This window comes from Bufo bufo, chromosome 9 (assembly GCF_905171765.1).
Source record: "Bufo bufo chromosome 9, aBufBuf1.1, whole genome shotgun sequence".
Taxonomy (NCBI): Eukaryota; Metazoa; Chordata; class Amphibia; order Anura; family Bufonidae; genus Bufo; species Bufo bufo.
Window position 1 is genome coordinate 62519863 of NC_053397.1, and position 13587 is coordinate 62533449.

Consider the following 13587-nt stretch of genomic DNA (forward strand, 5'->3'; position numbering starts at 1 on the left):
GGTAGCTTGTAAACTCTGGCAGGAAAACAAACTCAAATAGAGTCTCTGCTTCTGCAGGATGCTGCAACTTCTCTCTTATAGTCTGACTCTGGGTTAGTCCAGGGAATTATACTTCCTGGCTTCAGAAGCTCCAAGCTTCTGTCTCCATGTCCAGCAAAGCTGAAGGTATTCTAGCTGGCCTGTGCAAGGCACGTCCAGCCGGGACATGGCCCTGCTACCTTCCCCTAGCAGGGGGTAAGCTAAACTGCTTCTAACTGGTCTCACTCTCCACCCTTCCTGCAAGAAATCGGACTCACACACTTCTCCACAGAGGGGGGTAAGAATGGAATGGAAAGCTCCATTCTACCTAACTGTAGCTCTGTCATTTATGCTGCCACCTACTGGTGATCCAGGCATATTACACGTTAACTTAAACAGTTGCAAAATAGGAAATGCACATTATATAGGACTTGGAAATAAATACACAGGATGACACTAGGTTAACCACAGGAGATAGTAGTGAGGTGCAGAAGTGGTAATGCCACTCTGGGGCGTTACACAATCCAGCAGCGGTGGCCACTTTTGCATGCTATAGGAAAAAGCAAAAGCCTCTTGTGACCGGAGCTGCCACTTCATACCTGTATATACCTGTATATTTGGCTGTAAGCACTGGATACGAGCAGTTTAAAAATTAATCCAGCCAGCAAAGGAGGCAATATCGACAATCACAATGCATTAGTAAGTGCTTGGTAATTACTTCCTCTACATCATAAATGCCATTTGGAGAAGTGGAACAGTAACCTGCACAGCTAATTCCTGTGTTGCAAGACTGGGTTTGTGTCTACCACACCTGTCTCTTCCACCCTGGGGTTTGTCTTTAAAAGTTTAGTGTGTTATGTGTAGCTGGCGTTTGGCACTCTATGCAATATATTAATTTAAATGGCTCACCTTGTAGCCTCCACAGCACTATTCCCTGTAATATAGAAAGGATTATCCGAGCTGTACTCATCAAAAACACCCCAACGGAGGTGAGCCCATTCATGGACAAACACTCTGCCTAAAAGTAGAAAAAATTATAAATTTTACATTTTTGTTGCAGAAAGAAAATTATAAAAAAAAATATAAATAAAGATTTATTTTTAGCTTTTTGAAACAAGGTGTTTAATGTTTAACACTAGACATTTAAATAATCTAAATCAGAAGACTCCTTAAAAAAATACTTAAAGGGAACTGTCAGGTCCTACTTATGCTGCCTTCTAGTAGAGAGCAGCTGTCAACAGTGGTTCTTGATCTCAAAGCCACATTTTACCTCAGTCACAATAGCTGCATATAATGATCATTGGGTGTGGAACCACTGTATCAAGAAACCGGTTTGACTTTGGGCTGCACCTGGCAGTCCCTGGTATTCACCCTTAAGCTCCCATACAGGGATCTGGACATAACTGCAGGAAAGCCACCAGGCTGCTACTTCCTCGAGTTGTCCCAGTGTGGTTGACAGCTGACCCACAGGAGTCAGAGAGCACCGAGGGATCAGAAAAAACTCATAGTCAGTAACAGGCCGAGGTCATGGCAGGCAGAGTTCATGCGAATATGTGAAACAGGTCCAAGGTCAGGGCAGGCAGTAAAGGATCAATACAGCAATCAGTTCAGGTCAGGCAGTAGAGGTCAGAGTAAGGAATCAGGCAAAGGTCAGTACATGGGCAGACAAATGGAACAGAAGACTTATGCAGGGACTAGAAGACCTATTGCTCAGGAACCCTCCCCTAGGGTAAGGTGCCTTAAGTACCCAGAGGTGGCCAGTCATAGGCTGGGGAAAATTAGGGTGCTCATGCACTAGTCCCTAAAGAGTTGAAGACTGTGTACATGTGCACCCTACAGACAGAGGAGATCTGGCTGAGAAGTTCAGGCCTCGGTTTGCAGCGGAAGATGAGACATTGGCCTCTGGCAGATGGGCCCACTGGAAATGGGCAGAGGAGGGAAAGTGGGTTCGTCTATTGCAGTAGCAGTGCGAGAGTCATGGCGCCTGTGCCCAAACAGGGTTGTGGGGCAGCAGTTTGCACAGGCCACAGATATAACACTGCATAAATTCATAAGTGAGCATTAAATAGAATAATCAGTCTAGAAAGATTATCAAAATTAAAATAATTGCTGTGGTAAAACACCAGCTGAGGGGTAACCTAATAACTATGTAAAAATATATTAATACAGATACATGTCATTATCTATTTATATCCAGGAATGTAGCTATAACAAGGGGATACCCTCAACGTCTAGAGGAAAGAAGGTTTCCACACCAACACAGAAGGGGGTTCTTTACTGTAAGAGCAGTGAGACTGTGAGACTATGGAGCTCTCTGCCAGAGGAGGTTGTCAAGTCTAATCTGATAAAAGAATTCATTACGGGCCTAGATGTAATTCTTTCAGATTTGCGGTACAGCCTTCTGGTAGGCTGTTTCAGCATAGAATTCTCTGAATTGCATGCATATTTGCCGGGTAGCGGCAAGACCTCCACCGAACCCCTTTCTAGTTAATGGTGCTGACAGACATTCCAGTAACATTTGGCAATGCTGGATCTGGAGAACTCCTGCAGGCTCTTCTCTGCCGGAACAGCACGCCAGAATGCTGTGCCACAAATTTGCAACTAGCCTAATAAAATTAGGGCTACTAGACTTCTAGAGAAGGATCAGTTATCCAGGGATTTATTCTGACCTGAATACCAGATGAGGGTCGGGAAGGGGCATTGCCTTCATCTAGGTCAACATTGCACCAATATAGGGTTAATGGATGGACTTATGTCATTTTTCAGTCTCACTAGCTTACAGGGGTTTCAGCTATGTTACCTAAGCCGGGCCATTGTGATCAGCAAATTAATGGGCTATAGAGAGAAGGTTTCATGATTGTTTTTACCAGATGCTTTTTATTTGTGAGGGTGTGATTTAATGATTTCAACAAACCGATCAGACAAACAAAAAAGAAATACAATTAGGCGTATCACCGTAAGTATTCATTCAGTTGCACACCAGGCCAACATTGACATTGCTAGCATCACAATTTCACATTCAATAACTTTAAAAATGGGAAGAATAAAATGCATCTATCAAGAAAATTAAAGAAAAACCCCTCCATTTACCTCGGGGTCCATACGTTGAGATAAGCCAGTCATCAGTCATGAATTCAGGTGTAAGGTGAATGAATTTGCCTGGTTCTCCACACTTTCCATACTGTTGGGTATAAGGGTCATCTGCATGCTGCACGGTAGGCTCAGCGATGATAATATCTGCCTAACATTACAAACACACAAATACATTATCATTATGGAGACAATGGGGCTCATTTATTAACTGATATATTTTCAGCATATATGGGTCGCAGATTTTTTCACAAGCCATTTTGCGAAAAAATCTGCAACTTTTCCCCACTTTGCCGACAGGTCTAAAAAAAGGGGGGGGGGGGGGTGGCGTGGGCGAGCAAGGGGACAGGCCCGTCTCATTCACCTTTTTGTACTCCAGTTTTTGGCATGCAAAATGACTTAAATCTACGCCAGCAAGGGAGCTGATGTAGATTTTAGATTGTTGCATGTCCTGCTGGAGAAAGCGACAAAGTTATGTAGAGGCCTGTGCCTTCTCCCTCCAGCACCACAGACGCTATTAAGACCAGCGTGCAAATCGTTAGTCTTAAGAAAAGGTAACTTTACAATCAGGAGTGGATCATAAAAGGGAAGAAAGTAGAAAGGACAGATACAAGTTTTCCTCATTTATTAACCCCTTCAGCACCCTGCAAATTGACTATTTTTATTTTTATTCACTGTACAGGATAAATACATTTATATTTTAATAGTGCGGGTCTTATGGAAGGTGGTGATGTCTATGATGTTTATTTATTTTTATTGTTTATTTGTTTTTATTCTAATTACTGGGAAAGGGTGTGATATGATTATATATATAACTTTATTTCTACCTTTTTTAAATTACACTAGGTGGCTATAACAAGCTTCTCAAATACATTGCAATGGATTACCATTGCAATGCATTGCAGATTTGTTATGTTCTTATGGAGCCCTGCCATCTGCTATGAAAGCATTGGTTTCTTCAGAGAGACCCAGGCTTTTATAAAGAAGCAAGAACTTCCCCAATCTTTGCACGGGGAAGCTGTGGAAGCCCCAGGGAAAGCCGCATCAGATGCCATGGTACAAACTGATCAAGGCATCTGAAGGGTTAAATATCTGCTATCTGTGTTATTGCCAATCACAGACATTAACTCTGGGTGTCTTCTGTTTAAAGCAGGCAACATTTTTAGAGGCCAGACTTCCACTGTACATGCACAGCGGAGGTCAAAAACAGATTAATTCACTTCTTTAAACTAAGGTATCTCTGCGGTGTCACAGCCACTCAAATCCCTGGGGGCTCTTCAAAGGCATGTACTATAGGCTAATTAGTGCTTTCCTCTCAGCCAACTGGTAAAGAAGGATAAGGCTGGCTTCACACGGGCGTTGCGGGAAAATCGCACCGCATCCGCACCGCATCCGCACATTTTCACGCAACCCCATTCACTTCTCTGGGGCCTGCGTTGCGTGAAAAACGCAGAATATAGAGCATGCTGCCATTTTCACGCAACGCACAAGTGATGCGTGAAAATTATCGCTCATGTGAACAGCCCCATAGAAATGAATGGGTCAGGATTCAGTGCGGGTGCAATACGTTCACCTACCGCATTGCACCCGCGCGGAAATCTCGCCCGTGTGAACGCAGCCTAACACGGTTTGTATGCCAACAGGTTGGGCATGAAAAGTGTCTGTATACTAGCCGCATTATGCCTTGTTCAGCTGAGAGAAGTGCACTTGCAAACTGAACGAAAACGGATTGCACCAAAATGCATTCCGTTTCGTTTGGTTGCGTCCCCATCGCGGACAGAATAACACTGCAAGCAGCGTTTTTCTGTCCACGATGTGGTGCGGATCTGTTTTCTCTGACACAATAAAAAACAGATCCGTCCCCCATTGACTTTCAATGGTGTTCATGACGGATCCGCCATGGCTATATAAGACATAATACAACCGGATCTGTTCCTAACGGATGCATGCGGTTGTATTATTGTAACGGAAGCGTTTTTTTTTTATAGATCCATGACGGATCTGCAAAAAACACTAGTGTGAAAGTAGCCTAACTCTATTCACCTGCCACTCTGGTGGCCTTCTCCAGTCCTGCAGCTATGATATCATTCATGTGACCATTCCCTGGTCTCAGTGGTGATGCTTACATGTACAGCACGTGATTGCTGAGGCCAGTGATTGGCTGCCGTGGTCACATGAATTATGTACTTGATGGGGACCAATGGAGAGGCAAGGATTTTTTTATTTATTAACTATTCACTACTTATTAACCAACCAAATCCTTTAAAACACAACAAATCATAGATCTGTTTTATCATGCCTTCACTTCACAATTCTGGCTTCAAAAAGTTGCAGCATGGGGCTTTAGTGACCTTTTGGCTTCACTTGCACAGAAATTGTGCAACTTTTTGCGTCTTAACCATTCGCTCCAATTTTAGGTTAAAAAAATGGGTGTGGTTGGCTATGTTAACGGGTTTCACTCCTGATTTATCACCTTTTAAAAAGCGACAGTCTCACTCCACTAGGAGGATTGGGTAGGAAAACTGGAGTAGCTTTTCTAGACAAAAGTTTTAGGTTTAAGGATAAGACGAATTTATCAAACATGCAATATTTAATAAATGTGGCATAAAGTACACCAACACAGACTCAAGCAAAATTGACTTAAAAAATTCCCTTCATTATAAATTCCCTCTATGTCTCTTCCACAGAATTACATTTAATTAATGAAACAAATCTAAAAAATATGAAATCAGTTGTTCCTTTTAAGTCATCTTGTATTTCACTGTACCTTATCATAGGTTTCTGTTTTGATTTTATCATAGTTATTTTTAGACCAGGACTTGGGAATCAAAATCTTCACACCACGTATATAGAACTTTTTGTCTGTGGCATCAAATAGAAATTCTGTAGCTTCTTTCACCATTTCCTTTAGGGAAAAAAAAAAGAAAAAAGATTGTAATTATTTGGTAGTTACCAATACCAAGTATACTAGCTTACCAGTATTTGATTACTAAACTGTTATTACAGTGTTTAAATGGGGTTCGCAAAGCTTCCCCCGACCCCCACAATGCCTTCCGGATCCCTCCACGGCCGTTTCCCCGTTGTGCAGATCACAGCATCCAGCGACAGGTGGTACAGGCAATAGCAGGCTGCGCTGCTTGGGTCACGGGTGACGTCACACATCATGCAAGGGGGCAGGTCACCTTGGTGACCTGCTTTTGGCTGCACCATCCATCGCCATATGTTCTGTGCTATAGGGAGATGCAGCGACGGCCATGGAGGGATTCGGAAGGACACAGGTGTCAGGGACCAGGTAAGTATTCTTTGTATGAGGGGCCTGGTCACAGTCTTTTTGACCTGCGTACCCAATTTGAAGGCATTTGAGCTAACATTTCCTAACATTTATTGCTGGCCCCAAATGTGTAATGAACTGTTAAAATGTAGTCTTTGTGCTAGGGACTATGTAGTGATAGAAAAAACTAAAGATCTTCTGTCTAAAAAATGGGTATTAAGCTGGCTGACATTAGCGATGTGCTAATGTCAGCTTAACATAACTATATTAGTGCCATCTCACTGCCTGCCGCCATTATTGAGAAAAACAAATATTTTTATAATATGCTAATTAGCCTCTAGGAGGGGGGGGGGGGGCGTTGAACCTGCTCCTAGAGGCTCCGTTTGCCCAACCTCTTTTCAGGCCCTTCTTCTCTTGATTGACAGGGCCAGGCAGCGCTGCTCTCCTCCCGCCGGCCGTGTCTGCAGTGTAAATCTCGCGGTATTCGGCGCAGGCGCAGTGAGGAAGCCAGCAGCCGCCGAGCGTCCTTCCCTCACTGCGCCTTGTGATTTGGGAAATTCCTCAATATTGAGGACTATTTATCAGTCATTGCAATCCTTTGTAAAATAGTCACAAAGACATCCTACATTTCTCTCCTGTCCTGTTCTCCAGACTGACCTTTTATCAAGATAAAAAGAAGGATCTGGTCAGAAAAGGTTTTCAGCCTCAAAATAAATAGTTTCTAATAACTGATCTCAATCTTAAATCTTGGATACAAAGATTGTTGGACAATAAAGCACTCTACATAAAAAAAATCTGATCTTTAGTGTGGAGAACCCCTTACTCTAAAATGTCACCCATTAATGGTGTCAATACATCTTTATTGGCTGTTGGCTGAATGTTCCTTTAACCAACATCTGGCACATCATCTCTAACAAGTGTTCGTAGGAATGCTGGTTAGTAGAGAAGAGCGAATCGAAGTGGACGAAGTGGAATTCTATCCGAATTTCAGGAAAAATTTGATTTGCACCGAAGCCGAATTTCCTCACGCTTCATGGTAACGAATCGCATTTTTTCCTAAAATGGCTGCTGCATGTGGTAGGGCATGGAGAAAGGAACAATGGGAAGGCGGGGTCACCCATAATGCCATGCATGCAGCCAATCAGAGGCCAGCCGGCCCTGTGATGTCACAGCCCTATAAATAACCTCAGCCATCTTGGATTCTGCCATTTTCCAGTATACTTAGTGCAGGGAGAGACGTCAGCAGGCGCTAGGGACAGTGCTAGGAAAAACGTCATTGTGCTAAAAATACGATTTACAGGTTCAGGGAAAGATTATTCAAGCTGTAGGGAAAGGATAGGGAGGAATCATTCCACAGCATTTATGTTGAACAGGGTTCTGTAGGGGAGGTTACAGCCTGGATATTAGGAACAATCCTATTACAGCTCTGTAATTCCAGCAAACCGTTCTTGTTATTGGGGTGCAAGTGCTGTTTGATACAGCCATTAACAGGGTTTATTACAAGGAAATATTTCTACGTCTTATTTGCCCTTGTGTGGTGCAGTTATATGTTCTTAAGCATTTTTGGGCTTGTATTAGTGGGGAAAAAAGAGCTTATTAGCCGTTGTGTGGTGAAGTGCTAAAATTACAGCCCTTTTTGGCGTGTATTAGTGGCAAAAAAATATATATTATTTGCCGTTCAGCGGTGCAGTTATATGTTCTAAAGCCGTTTTTTGTGTGTATTAGTGGGGGGGGGGGGAGGGCTTATTAGCCGTTGTGTGGTGAAGTGAGGAAATTACAGACTTTTTTGGGGTGTTTTAATTTCCTTTTTATTTTATTTATTTGATCTAACAATATGTTAGACAGAGAAGTGCCAGGCCCTGCACAGAGGAATGGCAGAGGCCTAAATGTTTCTGGTGCAGGCAAAGGTCGTAGCAAAGTAAGGGGCTGTGGCAGCATGGGTCACTTCGAGGCCTGAGCTAGTGGTCGTGTCTTGACCAGCAACCCAGCGGTTCTTAAATGGTTGACTCGATTTTGTGACATCAGACACCCCCAGCCAAGAATCAGTGGGTTAGTCAGACACAACCCTTAGTTGGCATGGCCTGGGAGCAGGCCCTGTGCCTTCACCTGTCCTCAACCTGCCTCTGTCCTTTTCTGTTCTCTCAGCCAGAGAAGTATTGTATGCTGTGGGCTCAGCTCCACTATACAGTGAGGACAAGCTACTAGAAGACAGTCAGCAGCTACTGGCAAGCCAAGATGTGGAGGAGACATCCGCTGCTTCCTCCACTAGGCGGGCAAGTAGTGATGAGGACAGTGGCATGGGAGCTGGTATTGCCACATTGGGGCCCCATGTGGCTTCTACACACTTTCAAAATAATCCTTTAGCGGGGCGAATAGATGCTGGATGACCAGGACGGTCCATGACCTTCCCAGGAGATTCTGTCAGGAGCAGCGGTTCATTTCTGAGACGTCCGTACAGTGCGGGGGGAATCTGAAGACCCTCTCCATCTCCGTGCAACACAGGATGTCTTCCTTCCCATCCGCCGCAAGTAAATTCAGATCAAACCGAATGTTTTCAAAAAATTCGGCGAACCGGCTGAATCTAAATTTTGAAAACTTCACTCCTCTCTACTGGTTAGCAATAATCTGCTAATGTAAAGGTGCTGCTGATTACCCGATGAACGAACAAAACACTTGTTTAGCTGATAATTCGATCTTTCATGTGGTCACCTAAATCATAGTTTGTTGGCAGCAGATCCCGCTGTCTTCCTTCCCGACAAGCGCCTGCTCAGTTGAGCAGTGTAAAGGGCCTTAAGGCATTGCCAGTCACCTCTGGTGGGGTCTTATCCAAGCCAGAGCAAAAAATTGGATGTTGAAATTCAACATATCTTATCCTGAATTAATCTGTCAGTAAAGATTCAGGAGGCCCCCATACACATAAGTATGTGTCCGTGGGCTTTAATGTGAGGGAACGTATGTAGTGGTAGCCAAGTGTATGGGTCACTCAGTACAACTATATTGAAGATACAGTATTCATTCTCTTTAAATATTTTTGTATCTTTCATAGACTGAGTCGTAGGTAGCGGGTCATATGTATACTGCACCACTCTGGAGTATACATATGCCTCACTCCCTTTGAGTGTCCTCCACCATCACAGAGTATAAATGTGCCCCACTAACTATGAGTATCCTTCCCATTAAAAAGGATACTCATAGGGAGTGGGGACGTGTTCCATTGAATAGTGTTTGGGCCTCTATCAATATTTATCACCTATGTTTATCCATGTGAACTGCACTGACAAATCAAAGACAAGCAATCATTGAGTTGGGATGCTCACTTGAGGCTTAAATGCACTACTGAGAAAAAGGCTAGCTTGCAAAAACAATATGACTGAACTGTTTTTGTTTTTACACCATGGCCTCCATTGTCCTTCTAATCCAAAGAGATATAAATGAGCAGCTTGTTAAGATTAATAAATATCATGTTTACCATACACTAAAATCTAAAATAATTCCAATTCTTACCTTAATATTCTCAATGATCAGCAGATCTTCCGTGACATTAGGATTGATGGCAATAACTATATCTTCATATCCCCCATTGTTGAGCTTTACTATGGAACACTCACTTTTGGCAAAGAAGTAAAAAACTAAAACTAATGCAAAAATATTTCTTGGTGCCATTGTCAACGATTACGAGAACTGTGTAAAATGTGGTATGAATACTGTATGCAATGTTTATATACTCTTATAACTTATCAATAATTGTGCATGGACTTTGCTTATGACACAGTAGTCTGAAATTGGTTATCTTTACGACCTAGTGATTTGAGATGATTCATAATTTGACAGGGAAAAGCTCAGTACGTTATGTCTTCCTGTTGGCACCATAAACGTGCATTCCATATAATAATATTACGACATCTGAAGCAGGTCCTGGTCAATAGGAAGAGTCAGAAACCACTCAAACATTAGGATAAATTTTAGGATAATTAATGTTAGATTACTTTTGCAAAAGTATATATAATATAGTCACTAATATTATAGTGAATGGGGTCGGGCGGACTTCAGGCAGCGCATGGCTGTACGCGGTAGTTAAGGATCCGGCATGCTGTTTCCATGCCGGAACCGCCTTCTGGAATGGGTAACGCCAGTGTTAAACAGGCCTAAGCCTTCACTAACGTCAAAATGAAAATATGGGAAATGTCTGGAGCAAGATATACCCTTCTGGGACATAGGGAACCAATGCTATCCAGCTATGTGAGTAAATGTAGGAGAGGATTGCGCTGCAGGAAAGAAATCTTTTTTGTGGATAAAAGTTCCCTTTTGAAAGTCTTCAACCAATGGGATCACAAACCAACCTCACAATCCTTCACTGGTATGGAAACCTGTGGTATAAAGAAAAACGCACTATGGTGTAGCGAGTTCAGGCACCTGACGCACCATGTGAATAGGATATACTCACAAGATTCCAGATAGGTAAGTGCACGTAGAGATCTAAAAGGTGTCTCCTATAGGGCTCTGCTGAAAGGAGAAAACTATAGTGTAGTATGTAAAGCCATTTTGGGCACCATTCAACCCCAAGGGTTAAATATTGAGTGCGACGTTAATGCTTGCTTATTTTAATGTTTATTTTCCACCAGCTTATTAGGTTCTGTCTCTTTGCTGCATTTTTATTTGTTCAATTTTAGTCTGTTTGTGTATGTCTGTTCCATGCCCTGTTTTTTGGATGCCTATGACATGGGATGGGGGAGGTTTTCCTGCTAATTTAAACCCAGCGGTATCTTATTACCTATCAATGCCCCAGACGAAGCATCACGGCGAAACCCGGGTCGGGCTATACAGATATATTTTATATGGTTTTTAGCTGTAATTTTTGTTTTTATTAAATATATTTTTATCTGACCCTTTGGTGCGTATTACATCTGCGATTCCTCCAGTGAGATCTTTTTGAAAGCTGTGATTCGATGCCATCCAGGTGTAGAGGTATTCAATCTGTCGATTGATATTTGGGATTTCCTATACCGACGCCCCTGGACCTCCGCTTGTTCGATCTGCCCAGCTGTCTGTGAAGATTTTGTCAGGATCCTTTCATGCACTTTTCCAGTGAAGTTCTGTGAGTACAATCTGTTTGCAGGCGTGCACCGTGTCTTTACATACTACACTATAGTTTTCTCCTTTCAGCAGAGCCCTATAGGAGACACCTTTTAGATCTCTACGTGCACTTACCTATCTGGAATCTTGTGAGTATATCCTATTCACATGGTGCGTCAGGTGCCTGAACTCGCTACACCATAGTGCGTTTTTCTTTATACCACAGGTTTCCATACCAGTGAAGGATTGTGAGGTTGGTTTGTGATCCCATTGGTTGAAGACTTTCAAAAGGGAACTTTTATCCACAAAAAAGATTTCTTTCCTGCAGCGCAATCCTCTCCTACATTTACTCACATAGCGGACTTTTCCCACATTGTCTTTTGGATTTGCAGCGCTAGAGAGGACAAGTATTTTCAATAGAGACTTTATCCTTTTATTTCTAAATGCTATCCAGCTACCTACAACCTATCAATTTCTGATGAGTCATTATTGATAATTAAATTTTGTTCTTTTTAAGTCTCAAGACAATAAAATTACACTACAGCACTAACATTACTCATAGAAAAAATTTGAAAGGAGATATTACACTAACAAATGTATATACTTTCTTAGGCGTGTGACGGATAAGGTCCGGATGCGTTCAGTAAAACTCGCACCATTTTGTATGCAAGTTCAGTCAGTTTTGTCTGCGATTGGATCAGTTGTTCAGTATTTTTCCGTGCGGGTGCAATGCGCTTTGATGCGTTTTTCACTTGCGTGTTAAAAAACCAAAGGTTTACAAACAACATCTCTTAGGAACCATCAGTGAAAAATGCAATGAATCCGGACTTGCTTCTGGATGCAATGCGTTTTTCACTGAAGTCCCATTCACTTCTATGGGGCCAGGGCTGCCTGAAAAAACACAGAATATAGAACATGCTGCGTTTTTCATGCAGCGCAAAACTGATGTGTGAAAAAAAACGCTCATGTACACAGACACATTGAAATGAATGGGTCAGGATTCAGTGCGGGTGCTATGCTTTCACCTCATGCATTGCACCCGCGTGGAAAACTCTCTCGTGTGAAAGGGGTCTTAGGCTGGTTTCACACGGGCGTTGCGGGAAAATGTGCGGGTGCGTTGCGGGAACACCCGTGATTTTTCCGCGCGAGTGCAAAAAATTGTAATGCATTTTGCACGCGCGTGAGAAAAATCGCGCATGTTTGGTACCCAAACCCGAACTTCTTCACAGAAGTTCGGGCTTGGGATCGGTGTTCTGTAGATTGTATTATTTTCCCTTATAACATGGTTATAAGGGAAAATAATAGCATTCTGAATACAGAATGCATAGTACAATAGCGCTGGAGGGGTTAAAATAAATAAATAAATAAATAATTTAACTCACCTTAATCCACTTGACTGCGGAGCCCGGCTTCTCCTTCTGTCTCCTTTCTTCAGGACCTGGGTAAAGGACCTGTGGTGACGTCACTGCGGTCATCACATGATCCATCACATGATTCATCACCATGGTAAAAGATCATGTGATGACCGGAGTGACGTCACCACAGGTCCTTTACCCAGGTCCTAAAGAAAGGAGACAGAAGGAGAAGCCGGGCTCCACGGTCAAGTGGATTAAGGTGAGTTAAATTATTTTTTCTTTTTTTTTAACCCCTCCAGCGCTATTTTACTATGCATTCTGTATTCAGAATGCTATTATTTTCCCTTATAACAATGTTATAAGGGGAAATAATAATGATCGGGTCTCCATCCCGATCGTCTCCTAGCAACCGTGCGCGAAAATCGCACCGCATCCGCACTTGCTTGCGGATGCTTGCGATTTTCACGCAACCCCATTCACTTCTATGGGGCCTGCGTTGCGTGAAAAACACAGAATATAGATAGGGATGAGCGAACCCGAACTGTATAGTTCGGGTTCGTACCGAATTTTGGGGTGTCCGTGACACGGACCCGAACCCGAACATTTTCGTAAAAGTCCGGGTTCGGGTTCGGTGTTCGGCGCTTTCTTGGCGCTTTTTGAAAGGCTGCAAAGCAGCCAATCAACAAGCGTCATACTACTTGGCCCAAGAGGCCATCACAGCCATGCCTACTATTGGCATGGCTGTGATTGGCCAGTGCACCATGTGACCCAGCCTCTATT

General features: G+C 42.9%; 1 protein-coding gene across 1 annotated transcript in view; it reads right to left on the minus strand.

Moving 5' to 3' along the window:
* The window catches only part of LOC120978988 (calcium-activated chloride channel regulator 1-like), a 29242-nt gene extending 19200 nt beyond the window's left edge, over positions 1-10042 (minus strand). Inside the window, exons 1-4 of the mRNA XM_040407473.1 lie at positions 9884-10042; positions 5876-6013; positions 3109-3259; positions 928-1036 (exon numbers count right to left, since the gene is read on the minus strand). Of these exons, the coding sequence (XP_040263407.1) occupies positions 928-1036; positions 3109-3259; positions 5876-6013; positions 9884-10042 (557 nt within the window). The remainder of the gene's footprint in view (positions 1-927; positions 1037-3108; positions 3260-5875; positions 6014-9883) is intronic.
* Positions 10043-13587: the final 3545 nt, after the last annotated feature.